The sequence below is a fragment of the Toxorhynchites rutilus genome, chromosome 2, assembly GCF_029784135.1.
Source record: "Toxorhynchites rutilus septentrionalis strain SRP chromosome 2, ASM2978413v1, whole genome shotgun sequence".
In the NCBI taxonomy this organism is placed as follows: Eukaryota; Metazoa; Arthropoda; class Insecta; order Diptera; family Culicidae; genus Toxorhynchites; species Toxorhynchites rutilus.
In genome coordinates this window covers 67954396-67972980 of record NC_073745.1, presented here as the reverse complement: position 1 = coordinate 67972980, position 18585 = coordinate 67954396, and the positions used below count along the sequence as shown (strand labels likewise).

Genomic DNA, 18585 nt, shown 5'->3' with positions numbered 1-18585 from the left:
GTTGATAGTGGTCAACATTTCTGGGTGCTGGTTGTACCCATCGTACGCTTGCCGCAGCTCACTGTAGAGGAACTGATGTTCTCTGTGGAAATCATCGAAGACGGCTCGAGACTTCCATTTGAAAAATTGTTTGATTTTTGGTTTGGCGAACGCGATCCACCATTCAATCCAAGAGCCATAATTCCTGCGTTGCCGGGTCCAGAACTGCCACTGGTGCTGGAATTCTGCAACGTTCTCGTCGGTCAGAAGATATGGTCTTAAGGACCAAAAACCACGTCCATGCTCTGGTCCAAGATGGGGAAGGCATATTCGAAGTGTCAGCGCTTTGTGATCAGTGAATGAACGAACATACATGGGCATGTGCTACTCGCAAATGATCGCGCAGACCGCTGCTCACATATGTGCGATCCAGGCGCGACTGAGCGTTGCGACAGACGTACGTGAAACCATTATCACGCGGACACAGTTTCTCCCATACATCAAGCAGCTGTAGTTGTTGGACAGCAGCTTTGAGAGCGGTACTCGTATTCGGGCTGCTTGAATCGCATGTTCGAAGCACACAATTAAAGTCGCCTGCCAAGATTACATTCGTGGTGTGATGACGAAGATAGTAGGGAAGCGTTTCGTGGAAGAAATTCTCCCGAGCGGCGCGTTGCGAAGATCCGGAGGGAGCGTATATATTACAGATCGTGGTGTCTTGCACTCGCAGCGCAATCAGCCGGCTGTCCAGGCTTCTCTCGACGTGAGTGACTTGTATGTGCTCCTTCAGAGCGATAGCTGTTCCCCTTCTCGAGTGGTCTACATTGAAGACAACGATGTAGCCGGGTAAGGAGAGCTGTTCGTTCTCTACTTCTTGCAGACACACGATGTCGAGGCTTTGACTATTGACGAAGTTTCGTAGCGCGTTTAGTTTCGTGGGGTTTGTGATGGTAGCGATGTTGATGGACGAGATGTTGTACGATGTGAGGGCCATTTAAATTATTGTTACCTCACTCCTATCGTCGTCGGTGTCATCTCGGCGGAATTTCTTTCCAGCTGGTCGTCCTCGGTTTTGTCTGCTACTCATAGATGTGGTAGAGTCGTCAGTTTCGTTACCATTGCTGCTCTTGCTCTGCGAACGCAGCGCTGGTTTTCTGAAGAAATCGTCTACGGCCACGACGGCTTGTGGTGGTGCTAGTAAAGACGTTGAGTGCGTTGTATTTGAGCTACCGGCTGACTGCTTGGGTTCGTTTTCGTGCCGGGAGCGATCTCGGATTGGCTGTTTTGATTTGATTTCGAACCTGGGGGTTCAAGCTGGCTCGAAACACTCGGCAGTTCTGGAAAAACTGTCTGTGGCACGGTGGACTTATGACCGACTACCTTCGTATTTGGTGGTCTCGCACCAGCTGATTTTCTGGGTTGTTGACCGGTGGTGGACCTAGTAGTCTGCTTCGTTACGTTCGCGTAGCTCTTTTGAAACAGTAGCTTTTTGTTCTGGGCACATGATATGCCAGTGTGCGCTTGTTCCTTGCAGTGGCGGCAAGATTGAAGCTGTCCCTTGTATACCACGAACGCTTGCTCTCCGTCGATGGTGACCCAAGAGTCAATGTTACGTTTCACTAGCATACGGGCAGACCAGATACCGAGTGGTATGCCTTCGGCTTCGGTGTTCTCGCCCCACGACACCTCGCGAATCGAGAATACTTCTCCGTATTGGGTTAGAAAATTGACGACATTTTTTTCCGGCACATCTTCGGGGAGATCGTGAACACGCACTTCAACACTACCGTCTACCAATGTGATACAGAGTTTCTGTTTTTTTCCTTCATTTTCCACTTCATGTTTCCCGTCATGTTCGTCAACGATTTTTTGGGCGAGTGTCAGGTCACTGACCTTAACGAACGCACATGCATCACCTCTATGGCACTAAAGTCTTTTGATTTCTTCCCTCTTCAACCCGAGAACCGAACGGCAGAAACCAAAAAGTTTCTCGACTGACGGCTTCACGGCGATTTGCGAATAATCAATTTTGAATGTGTTTTCTCGCCTCATCGCGGAACACTTATCACGCGACGCGGCACAGTATAATATTGAAATTTTCAACGGTGGGTACTTCACTTGAGATAAGCGCAATCGAAAAAATACGTCTGCACGTCTCAAAAGCTGAGCGAGTTATTAGTGTTCGTATGAGCCACTGGTTGCAGTGCGTCGCGCTCCTCACTAGCTGTCGCTAGTTGTGATCCTGTCAGCACTTGTACGGAAGTGAATCATGGAAGTATCAGACTGAATTTGTCAGTAAGCTCAGGTGGGATTAGAATCGATGTACACTGAAAAAAAATCTATAAAAAGTTGTTCTAAGATTGAAAAAATCAAAAGAAAAAGATCGATTTTCGCGATTTATCCGAGTACAAAGAATCGATCCAAAAAATCGGAAAACGGCACGGAAAAGAAGATCGCCCAATCCTAGTTTAAACCCTTTCCACGAATGAATCATGAACCGAGGAACATGTCATGTCACATTCAACGAGAAACGGATTGCGCAGCATCTTCATGCGTCAATTCGGGCAAATACCGCAGAAGTCCTTTACCTCCGTGTGAGACCACTTTAGGCTCTTTAGCTTACCAATGTTTTGACGTAGGACTACGTCTTTCATTTCTATACTGGATTGAAAGTTTCGAAAACGAGAGCGTTGCGTCGGAGCAACAAGATGGGGTAGATAAGATCATGGATCAGTATCTCTACGCCCAATGGCAGTTCATGCAAGATAACGATCCGAAGCACACTGCAAGACAGTCAAAAAATTGTTCCAGGATAACAAAGTCGACGTCATGGAACGGTCAGCTCAGTCACCGGATTGAACCCTATCTATCTAGGTTCTCTATGGGAGATCGTGACCGAACCGGGTGCGTGAAGTGATGCGTAACAAAAGTTACACGACCAAGTACTAACCCTAGAAACTTCTCACTTACCAAACATGTTTCCATTCAGTCCCACTACTTGTGACTCGCCCGTTTGGTATATTTAACTCAACAAATGAAAGGCTAAGGAAGTGATAGTCTCTTCCAAGCACTTCCATTGCGTCCGTCAATGTTTCAATGAAGAAACTTTTATTAAGGAAATTGTGAACATAGTATTCGTAGTTGGGTTCAAAATCTGCACATGGTAAAACTAATCTATGTTGTGATTTGTTTTTTTCCATTTGTTTATTTTATTTATTTAAAGAACCGGATTTAATCGTGCACATTAGAGTGCCAATGAAAATGGCCATCTCGAATTTTCAAACGGAACTTGATTAAAAATGTTGATTTCCACTAAAAACTACCCTATGCAGAATATGAGCTCAATCGGACTTCATTTACAGCATATGTCGGAATCACCCGAGGAGGAGTAAAGAATTAGAGATTCTCAAATAACGCAGCTCATTAGTTTGCAAGAACAATCCAAACATTCCAACTCAGCGCTTTCGTCCATAGGACGGACGAGAAATGTGCGGTGCAGAAATATTGCAACAAAGAAGCAAATGCATTCCGATAAACGATATATGGGAGGTGAACCCCCCCCCCCCCTCTCACCAGCTAAACTAACCGGATTTGGCATCTTCAGACTATCACAGGTTCAATTTCATGCAAAATGGAGGGGAAAAATTACAACTCTATGGACAGCATAAAACATAGTTTGAACAGTTTTCGACGAAGAAGTAAACATGTCCTGGGAGGATAGAATTTTTAGGCTGCGTGAAAGATGGAAAAAGATTGTGGAAAAAACTGTACATATAAAATTGAATGTCTGTCTATGAAAATAATACTTTTGTTTTCCCATAAATAGGCACGAACTTTCCGGACAACCCTATATGAACTATCCTGATTTTTATTTACTTTTTTCCTGATTTTTTAAAATTAATTTCTGTGGTGTGGTGGGTCAAAACGAAAGATATGAAAACATTTTATAAATCATTTGGCATCCCTGTTTCCTCCACGAAGTAAACACCGCCCGTTCAGTGAATGGGATTATCAGATCAGTAATCCAGAAAACCTTAATTAGATTACCATCCATCTACGCAAGCAAACACCAGAATGGTCGTCGATAATATTCAAAGTTAGCTTGGTCGTATTTACTTTAACACCACCATCGCCATTACTTGACCGACTTCATGGACATCACCCATGGCAGACAAGAACAGAGACTACCTGCTGCTACATTGTGACATTGTTAGTCGAGGACAGCGCAAAGCGATTATTGGTGTAAATTGATATACGCGGTTTATTCACGGTTCGGCTATCACACGGGATCCACACGAGAACACACACAAAGAAAAGTGTGGGCACATCCGCGTACACAAACGCCTTCAACGACGCCTGTTATTATTGGTACATATTGAAAGTGAAACAAAACATTGAGATATGGTAATTGGTTTGCCGTAAACGGTGATACCGACCAGACAAATAGACAAATAGACAAACAGAGTCGGAAAACGGAGAAGCGGAGTTTTCGCGCTTCGCACTCCGTCTAGGTTGGCGACAAATGTGAGTGTTTTAGAGGAAAAAAAATCTTCGGGTGGAACCTAGAGGGTTTTAATGAGGATTCAAAAATTGTCTTAACGAACAAGTGGAAATGGGAGCAAACTGGCACACGCGAAAGGGTTAATAATAAGTGGTTCACAAGTAGTGACAGCCACTGTCACATAAAAAAACATGCAAATACAAACGATGTTAAACGATTAAAGATTTTCCGAAGCCAGCTGATTTTACGCTCATCAGAGACGTAATCACCAGAACAAAACGTGCGTAATTATTCACCACAGTTTCTTCCGAGCGCCCACAACGGTTACGCGTTTATGTATAGCGGTATCAATCTATTTACCTTAGCGGTTCCACCATTTTCAAGGGCAGCTAGTCGCAGTTTACGTATGCGTAAATGGGGAGCGCGGATAACGCGGACAAAAACTGCTCTTGCTCGGTTGAACTTGAAAAATAAGATATATCGCATTCAAAACGATCAACAACGTGTGAGGATGTATGGGAAAGGGAGTTTAAGAGGGGATGTCAACGATGTAAACATACACAAACTAGTTCCCGCTGATCGGCAAACCACGCGACAGCGTGGTTTGTCAAGAGTTTTTTCGGCTTTGATTTTATTCGAAGCACGCCGTGACGAATGAAAACAACGCAAACGTGGCTTCCGAAGCGATCGCAATCGATTCCACGAGGATCTATTTTTACCTATATTTATTCCGTTCCGAGAGACAGGTTTGAATGAACTGAATCGAAACGTGTTTTCGAGCCTAACACTATTGGTGACCCGCACGGAAGTGTATTTTTGATCGATTTACTATTTTACGTTTCAAATTACGACGCAGATTATGTTAGGGGACAGGTATGAATTGATTTGATAGTCCTGTGCGTAATCAGCTTTCCGGTTTCATATTAAAATTTTAAGAGCAATTTAGCTTTTTCTTTCTCTTTCGTTGTCTTCTATCTCTCTTTTCTCTATTTTCTCTTTTTTTTCTCTTTTTCTTTTTTCTTTCTTTTCTCTCTTTCTCTCTCTTTTCTCTCTCTCTCTTGTCTCTCTCTCTTTTCTCTCTGTCTCTATCTCTCTTTTGACACACCACATTTCTGTTGACGTGGGGGAATGAAAATGGCACATGAAAATATCACTTTTATCTGTCTTTTTCGACGTGATTTCACAAATATTCACTGCACGCTGTCACATTAGCTTCATATTTAGCGGGAACTCGGGTAGGCAATCAAATATAAACACAACGACTGACGTCACTATTTGAGAAAAAGTTATGGCAGCGCATGCTATGTCGCTTGGAAAACCATCATCTTCATTACCTTTTTTCCAGGACATTGATCATGACCGTAAGTGACAAAAGACGACGAATATCCTAAAAATTGTGTCAATTATCGTGGCCGCATACAAGCCTAGGGCGCATTTCGAAACGAGTAACTCGTTTCGATACAATTCAAACTCAAATCGAATTGGAGTAATTATGTATCTTTTTCAAGTTAATATTTTCAGTGTACTAGATTTAGAGCAAAATTTGTCTCGTAGAGAAATATAAAATTTTCGGGTTCGTAAACAAAGCTAAGTCAAAGTGGTCGAAACGAACGAAAATCACTCGTTTCGAAATGCGAAATGTCACCCCTGCTTCGGAAACTCGCTGTGGACAACATTCTATTCAATATAGCTGAACGAAACCTTGAAAATTCTGCTGAATTACATTTTAAGACACTTACTGTAATGTCATCATCGACAGCACTGTTGAGAATAACAAAAAAAAAAAAAAATTTCGGACGTGTTGGGGTATTTGTAATTCTAAATCCTTCCGCTAAACATTTCTCAATAGTTTTTTTTGACGTATGATTACGTCTTTCATTTCTATACTGGGGTGTAAGTTCAAAGTTTCGAAAAAGAAAGCGTTACGTCGGAGAACGAGATTTCGAGCGTTAATAGCTCCAAAACAACTGAACAAAATGGTATGATATACACTTTATTCAAAAGATAAAATATCTAGCTTTAAAATTCCTTTCAAAACAGGCTACTGAAATCACACCAATCGGTATAAAAGCGAGTGTCGCTCGGAAATCCACTCAGTTATGATTGCGCAACGATTGAAGTACCATCGCTGGAATGAATGGATGTTTCCTTTACACAGACTTCAAAACCATGGAGCCTGGGGAAACTGGCATTGCAAATTAGATGCAAGCAGCGGGTACTTTTGAACTTGTTTGCGCTTTTGCAAATCGGAATGTTTCCCTAACAAAAATTTCAAACCCATGGAGCCTGGGGAAACTGGCATTGCAAATAATATGCAATCAGCGGGTACTTTTGTACTCGTTTGCGCTTTTGCAAATCGGAATGTTTCCCTAACACAAACTTCAAAACCATGGAGCCTGGGGAAGCTGGCATTGCAAATAAAAACAGACTTCAAAACCATTGAGCCTGGGAAAATCGGCATGGCAAAATAGATGCAAGCAGCGGGTAATTTTACTCGTTTGCGTTTCTGCAAATCAGAATATATCCCAAACACGAGTTTCAAAACCATGGAGCGTGGGAAATTGGCATTGCAAATGAGATGCAAGCTGCGAGTACTTTTGTACTCGCTTGCATTTTTGCAAACCGGAATGTGTTTCCCCAACACAGATTCCGAAACCAATAAGTTGGGAAAATCGTTTTCGTTTTGCGAACACGGTCTACAACTTTTACGCATACCGTTTGATGATTAGGCAAAATGTTGATAACTATTTGCTGCGATAACCACTACCATAATGCATGAATTGACCTAAATTGGGATTTGTTTGCAAATGAATTCTTAAATTGTTTCATTCGTTCACTAGTTCAATCAATAATTTAATCAATACATACAAAATAGCTCTGCACAGCAGCTATCTTTGAGGAACAACCGAGGTGCGATTATTGCTAACTGAAAAAACACAAATGATTACTAAGCCAACGGCAGTCCTACGTCAACCTTGCGGTTATATCATAGGTATAACCCAAGGAAAGTGAAGTGGAAGGTAGAACGTAATGTCAGAATTGCCGTTCAGACGTATCCCGTAAGTTTGAACTTATTTACATAGATGGTATCCAAACAACATTAAACATTGACTACAGTTTCGCCGGCACGGTTGATTGTCGTTATGAACCAGCATAAAAAACAAAGCTGCAAATTATGCGCCAGTGGCGGTACCACGATCAAAGCACTCCCTGAGTCACATTAGCCGAGCCAGCTGGCGGAAGTATATGCATAAAGGTTACTAGGTTACTATTTTCAACGTCAACTGTTTATTTATTATACTGCTTCAAATACCTTCGACGAAATCAAATGTAACCATACCAACGTAAGTAATAACGTAAACAAATCCAAACTTTTCGTCTTGCCTTTCCTCAAACGTCTTTTCTAAATAGTGTAAATTACGAGCTACCTGTTAACTCCACCATCTTGGGTATAACCCATCCATAGTTTTTTTTATGTTGGTACTACTGTCAATGGTCATAACGTCAATTGGCGAAAAGATGGGTGCATGAGGCATTCAAGGACGCACAATCCACCTCTTCAACTGATAAAAACATTGACAAAATAAAAAGAAAGCTCGGAAATCGACATTTAAGTTTGAAAGAGCTAGCCAGTTAAATAAGCATCTCTCACGAGACCGTTTGTCATATTTTGGTTGATGTTTTGGGCATGAGAGAAGTCGCAGAACACCTATTGCCATAAAAGCTCAATTTTCTTCAAAAATTTCATCGCAATCAAGTGGCTGAGGATATGCTTGAACGATCAAATTCTAATTCCACTTTCCTCTATTTCCGAAATTTAAATTACTGCTTCGAGCAGTGTTTGCCAAATGATCCACTCATTGAAAAAATCGCTTTCGTTCGTTCAAATACGATCTTTCAGGAAACATTTCCCCCAGCGGTATTCTATTATTGTTATGTGCTGCAAATCACGACACAAAAGAGAACGAGACAACTCTGCATCGGCTCGCACTTCATTGCACACCAGCATGCAAGAAAAGCTATCATATACGCTTTCAGTGCAGAAAGCTTATTTTCTTCTTTGCCTCTAACATATGTATACCGACCTCTCCATGCATCATGAAACAGTAGGATCATACGGACAACGCAAAGCGAAAGATTCATATTCAGCTAATGTAGCAGATCCTGATTTTTAAGTCTCAGAGAGTGCAAACTATATGATTATTTAGCTCAATAGAGGCTAAGGGAAGGGTAGTCAGATTATATTTTCCATTTTTAACGCCGCTATCCCTTGAAATGTGTATATTCATATAGACCGCATAGTTTTACTAGCAACACCGTTCCAGTGAGAAGCAAAAACTCTCGCGTTTTATCTCTTTTCCCATTCGCTGCTCTCCGCAAATGGTGACGTAATGATGACGTAATTTTTCTTGTATCATTTATTGCTTTACACTTGTCTGTGCAGTGGGTTTCGCTATAGTAAAATGAAACGATATATGCGGTTCAAACTTGTATGCAGGCTTCGAAAATAGTGTGCCATGTTTGATACAACTCGAATATGCAAACAACAGTCTTCGTTCCTCTCTTAGTTTAATCACTAAATGTTACAAAAGTGATTGCTGACATTCATACAAGTATCTGAATGATCCTCTCATATTTGGTTATATGTTCGTGAGAGTTTACTTGCATGACACATTGTGTATCATTTGATTTTGATCGAAATCCAAACACTGGCTTCGAGGGACCCGTTTTGACAGCATTGAAGACACAGGCAGTTTTTGAATACAGCTATAATAAATGTTTCGATTGTTCGTTGGAAAAAGTGTATTACTTCAGGAGGGGGCAATTTATAATATAGCATTTTCATTGAAAACACAAATTCCCGGTATATTTTTAACTTTTTTCTTCCTAGAAATTGAAACGGAGTACACAACCTAAAAATTATGAGATCGATTCGAACCGTTTGTTTTGGATAATCATCTGCTGAATCATATACCTACAATAAGGAAATACCGCAATTGATAATAAAGATCAATTACTTTCTCGCTCAATCGCAAAAATTCCTCCTAGAAAACCAACGCAATGTTCAGCTTGGCTTGCCCCGAATATTTAGCTTGTACAGCAGCAAGACACTCATCTGAAAAACTCGCAATGCTGGAATTTCCAGCTCCTGTTTGGCGATGATCTAGTGGTCACTATTTAAGAGCATAGTTTGCCCCATATTCATCATCAGTATTCGCTTAGAACCTATCCAACCAAGTACCAAATAAGTGTTTCACTGAGAAACTAAATATTATTCAACAATGCAGTCCACAGCGATCCTCTGCTACGGTTTGGTGTGTCTGGTCGCGTTCTGTTCGATGGGATATGCTCGATGGTGTTTTTACCGAGGAATCTGAGGAGTATCTAAGGAGTGTGCGTAAGTGTGCTTTGCCATCCAAATTTTACTTTCAGCAACACTCAATGCAATTCCTATATCTCCAGTTGATCCCGTGGCTGAAGCCGACCATGATGTAGGGCAGGAACATCACCGCCGGAGACGAGCCATTTGTGATCGGATGGAAGGATTCGACAATTTCGACTGCGTCGCTCGCTGTATTCGTCGTAGACGTCTCGGAGAGGATTGCAACGGCATGACGGTTTGCGTATGTCGCTTGAAAAAGCGCGGTTCGGCGGTTAAAAAACTAGTAATTTTATTGTGGTGTTGAATAAAATTTTGATGTTTCATGTTGAAATATTATATACTGTGATTTACCCATATACCGTTCATCTAAGCCAATTAATAGCGTTAATATGCAGTGCATAAATCTTCTCCAGCTCCCGTTAAATTTCGTTATCTGATTCCGTGTACAGGATGTTCGGCACTGTTCACCCAAAACGCAGTTCAAAATTGCAAACAATATTTAAAAAGAAATTTGAAATTTTTCATCGAATGTACCTTTTTTTAGATCGAAAAAACTGAACGTTCCTAACTATTGGACCCGGAAAGTAACTGCCGGTTTGCGATGCAATCATGATTTATTGACCAATCTCAGATAGCGTTGAAACGTTGTTTGAACACATGGACCATTTGAGCATGCTTACATACTCGTACTTTAAATCTTCAAAAAAGAATTTGACTACTTTTTGATACGGGTAATTTTTTTTTAATTTTCACAAAAAAATAATACTTAAAAGTTATGATACCGAAGAAATTCTGATCAAACGACAAAATGTTGGAAATTGTGTAAATTTTCATAAAAAATACCAAAAACAGTTTTTTTTTTAAATTTATCCAAAAATGACTTTTGGCAAAAATTTATAACATTTGAAATACTGAACCGATTTAGATGATCGACATATTAAATTGAAGCCAATAAGCTAACCTTCTTTGAAAAATATCACACGTGTGGGAAGACTAGATTCTAGTCGTATAGGTCTAGTCTAGTCACATAGGAATATCGAATGAAGACTTAAAACATGTTAAATTTGAAAAATCATATCTCAAAAACGAAAAACAGCATTTTATATCGATATATGTTATGTAAAAAATCCTCAGCTTTTCAGAAAAAATAGAAAAAAAAATATAGCGCCCTCTATCTTTAACCGAGAAAACTATGAAAAACTGACTCAATTAATGATTACAAAAACAAAAATCAAAATTTTTCCAGTAGTTCAGAAGTTATGAATTTTTGTTATGAAAAAAAGGTGAAGAAATTGTTTTTTCGAACCATCGGTTAACTTTGGAAAATCATATCTTAAAAACGAAAAAAATAGCATCTCTGATATGTAGATATGATATGTAAATAATCCTCACTTCCAAGAAAAAATATAAAAACATATAGCGCCCTCTAGTCCAAAGCCATGAAAACAACAAAACACGACTACAATCAATAATTAAATGGAACAAAATCCATTTTTTGCTGGTTCAATATTTTTATTTTTATAAAAGGCAGGCTCATTAGCTTCAATTCGATATGTCGATCGTCTGAAACGGTTCAGTGGTTCAAAAGTTATGAATTTTAAAAAAAGTCATTTTGGTAAAAAGTGGAAATAATTGAGATTTACTGTTTTCTCGAAAAAAAATTGTCAAAACAACATTTTTTTTGGCTCTCGTTTTTTCATCTGAAAAGTTGACTTTTGACAAAAAAAAATTTTTGGAGATAACTGTAATTCTCGACGTGTCACGCAATTTTAAGACATTTGTCAGCAACATTTTTTTTTGAAAACCCCGATTTCCGGTGATTTTTCGGTTTCCAAAAAAAACAAATTTTATCGTCTGAAACACTAATAAATGAGGGTTCGAATGAGCTAATATTTTGCATCAACATTTCGTAACATGTTCCGAATGAAAAATCGAGATAACTATTTTCGCAAACCCCGATTTCCTTTACTCCCCCCTCGAGTGATTTTTCAATTTTCAAAAAACTCAAACTTTGACCGCTCTGCGCCACTCCGATAAGTCCGATTGAGCTGATATTTAACATAGGGTGTTTTTTCGAGGCAGTGAACATTTTTATTCAAAATATATATTTTATTAAGGCTCATATCGCGTCAGCCTAACGGGGCCGGGAGTTCAATATTTCGACAATGTTTGCTTACAACTATGTTAGTAATATGTAACCGATTACTCGCGGTTGGCTCGAGGTTAGTATTACAAGTGTTCTCATAATTGGTATGTTGCAGTCTTCGATGCTCTATACGTGTGCCCGACACAGTGAACATTTTGTATCGGGTAACTTTTTGAAATTTTAGGGACGATTTTTTCCCATACATACATTGGCACCCTAATATACATACATATATGACAAAATGTATATTCAAAATGATAATTTTTTTCGTCTGATTTGGATGAATTTTTTTTAAGAAATTGAAAATGAGAACACAACCGAGAAATCGAGGGAACTCGATATTTGCTCTTGAACCGTTTATTTTGGATATTCATGTGCTGAATCATATGCCTTCAATAAGGAAAGACCGCAATTGATAATGAAAATCAATTACTTCCACGCTCAAACGCTAAATTCCTCCTACAGAACCAACGCAATGTTTAGCTTGGCTTGCCCCGAATATTTAGCTTGTACAGCAGCAAGACACTCATCTGAAAAACTCGCAATGCAGGGATTTCCAGCTCCTGTTTGGCGATGATCTAATGGTCAGTATTTAAGAGCAAAGTGTGCTCCACATTCATCATCAGTATTCGATTGGAATCTACCATACCAAGTACGAAATAAGCGATCCACTAAGAAACAAAACATTATTCAACAATGCAGTCCACAACGATTCTCTGCTTCGCTTTGGTGTGTCTGGCCACGGTCTGTTCAACGGGATACGCTCTGCCCCAGGATGGTGTTCTCACCGAGGAAACTAAGGAGTACCTAAGGAGTGCGCGTAAGTGTGCTCTGCCATTCAAGTTGTGCTTTCATTAACACTCAATGCAATTTCTATATCTCCAGTTGATCCCGTGGCTGAAGCCGATCATGATGTAGGGTCAGTGCAGGAACATCGCCGCCTAAGACGACCTACTTGCGCGGACTTGGATGATTTCCAATCCATATGCGTCGAAAATTTGACCTGTATCCGCCGTCACAGACTTGATTGCAGAGGAATTCCGTTTTGCACTTGTCGACCAAAACCATTCGTGCCGTTCGAAGTTTGATGCTTTTGAGAGATCGCTGTAGTGATCGATATCTCGTATAGTATCGATCATACAATCTCATATTTATGTTCGTTGCCAAAGTAAATCTTTTGCTGTTTGTTTGCTCCATCCAGCTGTGAGTTACAGGGTGTTAACAATGGAAGTCAATAAATAGAAAAATTAGTGGATTCTACAGTTTCTCTTTTTTTTTTTTTTTTAATTCGTTTATTTTTACAGGCTCAGTTACTTAAGTTTAAAGGAGCCGAATTCTTAAATATAATTTTAAAACTATATATATAAACAATTTTCTTACATCTATGGTTAGTAAGGTGGAAAACCGATTACTCGCGGTGTACTCGAGTTTAGAAGGGTGACATATTTTTAGGAGAAGGATGGGATATAAGGAAATTGTAACAATGTTGATGAACACTCAATTTATAAATCTATTCGTATATCTATAGTGTATTTACATTTCAACTTAATCTACTATTTATAGCAAGGGGACGAATTACCCGCAAAGGAAGGAAAGGAGGGTATAAGGATGTAGGGGCAATCACACACGAAGATCTATAGCTTTAAGGAAAACATATATATGGGACATGTAATCAAGGTCTAACCGAGCCAACACATCTCTCACCGGCACATTGGGCTGTCTTCCTCGGGTCCGAAGGGAGTTTTTTAAATTCGATCTGGCGACCAGATACACCTCGCACGACCAAACAATGTGCTCGATGTCGTGATAACCTTGGCCACAAACGCAGAGATTGCTGCTGGCAAGATTGAAACGGAAGAGTAGTGCATCTAACGAACAGTGATTGGACATGAGTCGGGAGAAGGTGCGAATAAAGTCCCGACTCAAGTCCAGACTTTTGAACCACGGTTTAAGGCTAACCTTTGGGATAATCGAGTGAAACCACCGGCCCAATTCATCTTCATTCCACTTGCGTTGCCAGTTAGCGATGGTATTTTTGCGGACTAAAGAATAAAATTCATTGAAGGCGATTTGACGCTGATAAATATCGCCTTCAATTGCACCTACCTTTGCTAATGAGTCAGCCCTCTCATTACCCGGAATGGAGCAATGTGAAGGGACCCAGATAAAGGTAATGACATAACAGCGTCTGGATAAAGCACTCAAAATTTCTCGTATTCTCTCAAGGAAGTACGGCGAGTGCTTTTCCGGCCTCACTGAACGGATAGCTTCGACAGAGCTAAGACTATCCGTTACAATGTAATAGTGTTCAACAGGTCGTGAGGCGACGCTGTCCAGCGCCCAATGAATTGCTGCCAATTCAGCAATATACACTGAGCAAGGATTCTGAAGACTGTGTGAGGTGCTAAAAAATTCGTTGAACACTCCAAATCCTGTGGACTCGTTTATAGTGGACCCATCAGTAAAGTACATATTATCGCAATTGATACCCCCATACTTTTCATCGAAGATCGTTGGAGCGATCCTCGATCGTTGGTAATCTGAATATCCATGGATATCTTGCTTCATGGACAGATCAAAATGCACAGAGGAATTGATGTAGTCAGGGAAACAAACACGGTTGGGAATATACGAAGAAGGATCAACCTGCATGGAGATGAATTCATGATATGAACTCATGAATCCGGAGTGAAAATTTAGCTCGATCAGCTGCTCAAAATTTCCGATCACCAATGGGTTCATGACCTTACACCGGATGAAGAACCGAAGAGATAATAAATTGAAGTGATCTTTTAGTGGGAGTAGGCCTGCCAAAACCTCGAGACTCATGGTATGCGTTGAGGGCATACATCCCAACGCGATACGGAGACAAAGATACTGAATTCGCTCGAGTTTAATGAGGTGTGTTTTGGCAGCTGATTGAAAACAGAAACTGCCATACTCCATCACTGAGAGAATAATACAGTTTCTCTTTGATAAAGGTGAAAATGCAAGCCGGACCGCGAATTGTGAATGGTGTTTATGGTGCCGCTACTGTAATAGCTAATTCACGTTTTTGGCTCCGTCGATTTCGTTCAGGCATTTTTGATGTTAGAGATGCCCCTCGCACAGACAGGCAGGCCCGACGTCGAATATGTCGATAAAATCATAGAAATAATCGAAGTTGACCGACATGCTAGAAGTCGTAGAATCGCCCAGGAGGTAATTTCCTTCTGCGAAGTCTTGGCCAAACGGAATAAAATCGACCCATTTCTTAAACGATATGGTGACCGGGGATGAGGAATGGATGACATACGACAATACTGTGCGAAAACGATCGTGGTCAAAGCATGGTGAAGCAGCTCAAACGGTGACCAAATCAGTGCTGACGGCCAGGAAAGTTCTACTGTGTATTTGATGGGACTTGAAAGAAATCTTTCATTATGAGTTGCTTCCGTGTGGTCATTCACTAAATTGCGATTGACCAGAAACGGCCAGAATTAGCCAACAGAATAGATGTTGTGTCCCATCGGGACAACGCAAGGCCACACATGTCTGTAGTGACTTGCCAGAAACTCCGGGAGCTTGGTTGGGAAGTTTTAATATAGGGTGGCAGAGAAAATGGTCATGCCAAATTTCAAAAACCGATCATGTACATTTTGTTTATTGGCCCAAAAAAATAACCTCGGCAAAGTTTCAGCTCAATCGGACATGATTTAGGGGTGTCTCAAAGCGCTCTCGTTTAATGCATTTTTAAGTCATTTGGCATCGAAATTTTTTTTTCGATTTTCCGAATTTGGAAGATTTTCGTGGATCAAAAAATCAAAACTTTAAGCGCTTTGAGGCACCCCTTATTCATGTCCGATTGAGCTGAAACTTTGCCGAGGTTATTTTTTTGGGCCAATAAACAAAATGTACATGATCGGTTTTTGAAATTTGGCATGACCATTTTCTCTGCACCTTGTATTAAAACTTCCCAACTTTGCTCATTTTTTGAGCCAATAAATAAATTGTACATGGTCGGTTTTTGAAATTCGATGATTTTTTTTCCCTACATCCATTGCCACCTACAATCATCTTATACACTGCGTTTCACAACTATAGAACCACTATTTTTTTCTGAGTTTCCAGAGATAAGTGAGTAGTCGGTTGAATTGAAGTATAAAGTGTGGGGCTCAAGCAGTAGAAAATTCCGTTGGCGAAGCAGTTCTCCAGGGGCGTAAATGTTGAGTTGTCCTAATAATTCAGGTGCGTCAACTACTCCGTTAAAAATTTTCGCAATGAGCACAGCTTGAGCAATGTTCCTTCTCTGCTGCAATGTCTGAAGTCCCAACAATCGGCATCGATCTTCGTATCGGGGTAGGTTCACAGGATCTCGCTACGGAAGACGACGGAGGGCATATCTCATAAATTTCCTTTGTATTGACTCGATCCTAGCGGTCCACGTTGGCTGATATGGGCAGCATACTCGAGAATTTCATTTCAAAATCGATCTCACCAGAGCGCAGTATGCAGACCGGAGGTAAAGTGGGTCATTAAATTCCCGGGATATTTTGAACATAAATCCCAGCTGCCGGTTGGCTGTAGATATCATGTCGTTGTAGTGCAATGTGATAGTGAGTCTAGGTTAGTCTAGGATTTGTCAAATCATCAACGGGCTGTAAGGGCCCCAATGATGTGCTTAAGGATATATAAAATTCTAAATCTACATTTAAATCTAAACATGAATCAAATGACATCGTATTACAATTAATTACATCAAATTACAGTCATCACATATTAACAATATACTTATAAACAATAATCACGTGACTGTTTGTTCTGTAAAAAAAGAGCTAAATCTCCGACGAAGAAGCGTTCGGGATAAATGGTAATCGAACAGCTTGGCTACCCTGTTGAAAAGTCTTTGTAGACCATTTAATCCACCGAACATGTCGTAGTTTGTACGTAGGGCGGGCAATCGTAACATCAAGTTATTTCGGAGAGCCCGAGGTCGAACGTTGAAATTATTTTTTTCCAGAAGACCGGGACAATCGATCCGTCCTTGTAAGGTATCAGCTATCATCAAAGCCCTGGCTGTGTCTCTACGAACCGACAAAGTTTCCAAGCTGATCAGCTGACATCGACTCTGGTAACTCGGTAATCGGAGGGGGTCAGTCCACGGGAATCTACGCAGAGCATATCTTATAAACCTTCGTTGAACTGATTCGATCCTTTCGACACCGTTGTTGTAGTGTGGAGTCCAAACAGCTGCACCATACTCTAAGATGAAGCAAGTGAGGGAGCAGTAGAAGGGACTTCAGACAGTAGATGTCGGTAAAATTTTTAGCAATCCTGAAGATAAACCCCAGAGTTCTGGATGCTTTATTCACCATGTATGTGATGTGTGGTTTGAAAGAGAGTTGCACGTCTAAAATGACACCCAGGTCCTTGACTTCGCTGACACGCTCAATTTCCGTGCCGAACAGGACATAGTTGTGCAATATGGTCTGTCTCGTGCGCGAAAACGAGATGACAGAACATTTAGCGGGGTTAACCTCCATTCGGTTAAGAATACACCAATCGGCAAAAGCATCCATCTGTCGTTGAAGGAAGCGACAATCTTCAATCGAGCTGACCTGAAGGTAAATTTTTAAATCGTCAGCATATGATAGCCGTGGACCTTCAATTACCAGATTTACGTCATTAAAGTATATCAGAAATATCAAGGGGCCCAGATGGCTTCCTTGTGGTATACCAGACGTAGCAGCGACAAAGGGGATTGGCAATCACCTATAACGATGGCTAGTCGATGGCCAGTGAGATATGATTGAAACCATTGTAGAAGGTTGCCGTTAATCCCAAGCCTGTCCAGTTTGGCGACAGCTATACAGTGGTTCAACCTATCGAAGGCTGCAATCAGATCCGTATAAATAGCGTCCGTTTGGGCATGCTTCAACATGCTGTCGGTGATGTAAGAAGTGAGGCACAGTAAATTTGTGGTGGTGGAGCGGCCCGTCGTGAATCCGTGTTGGTCAGTACTTATGTACGGTTTGCTGAGAGCGTCTAGCGGTTCCAAAATGACGAGCTCAAATAGTTTTGCCAAAGCGCAAAGCGAAGTGATGCCGCGATAATTGTTAATATCTCGTCTATTTCCCTTTTTATGGACTGGGAACATATGCGATAGTTTCCAACAGGTCGGAAAAACATCGGTGGCTACAGAGAGTTGAAATATGTGGAGCAGCGGGATCAATAGGTCATTCATGTGCGTTTTGAGAAAAGCTGAAGGAATACCGTCGGGTCCCAGGTTGAACGACGTTTTGAGCTTTGAGAATGACCTTGAAATCATCTCCGTATTGATGTCGAACCTACTCAGAGTTTGGCTAGAACGGGGAAAGTAGCATACGATTCGTGAGGTACGATTCAAACCAGCTGACAAGTTCCGCGGAGACACCGATTCTTCCTAATCGTTTCAGCAGTGTTCCGTGGTCAACTGTATCAAAGGCTGATTTCAAGTCTGTGTAGACGGTGTCGACTTGAGCACCGGCATCAATGTTGGTTATGCAAAACTAGCCAAACTGAACCAGGTTCGTAGTAGTTGATCTTTTGGGATAAAAA

General features: G+C 40.8%; 2 protein-coding genes across 4 annotated transcripts in view; one reads left to right on the top strand and one right to left on the bottom strand.

Annotated features, from left to right (window-relative positions):
- Positions 1-18585, bottom strand: part of LOC129764529 (serine/threonine-protein kinase ULK2) — a 168480-nt gene that overhangs the window by 101197 nt on the left and 48698 nt on the right. The gene's annotated exons all lie outside the window — the stretch shown is intronic.
- On the top strand, positions 12648-13244 carry LOC129764531 (defensin-C-like). The gene is made up of 2 exons (XM_055763710.1): positions 12648-12829; positions 12895-13244. Exons 1-2 carry the CDS (start codon positions 12706-12708, stop codon positions 13095-13097), a joined length of 327 nt encoding a protein of 108 aa, XP_055619685.1. The 5' UTR covers positions 12648-12705; the 3' UTR covers positions 13098-13244.

Coding starts and splice junctions, on each gene's coding strand:
- LOC129764531 (XM_055763710.1), top strand. CDS start 12,706: ATGCAGTCCACAACGATTCTCTGCTTCGCTTTGGTGTGTCTGGCCACG. Junction 12,830..12,894: donor GGAGTACCTAAGGAGTGCGC/GTAAGTGTGCTC, acceptor CTATATCTCCAG/TTGATCCCGTGGCTGAAGCC.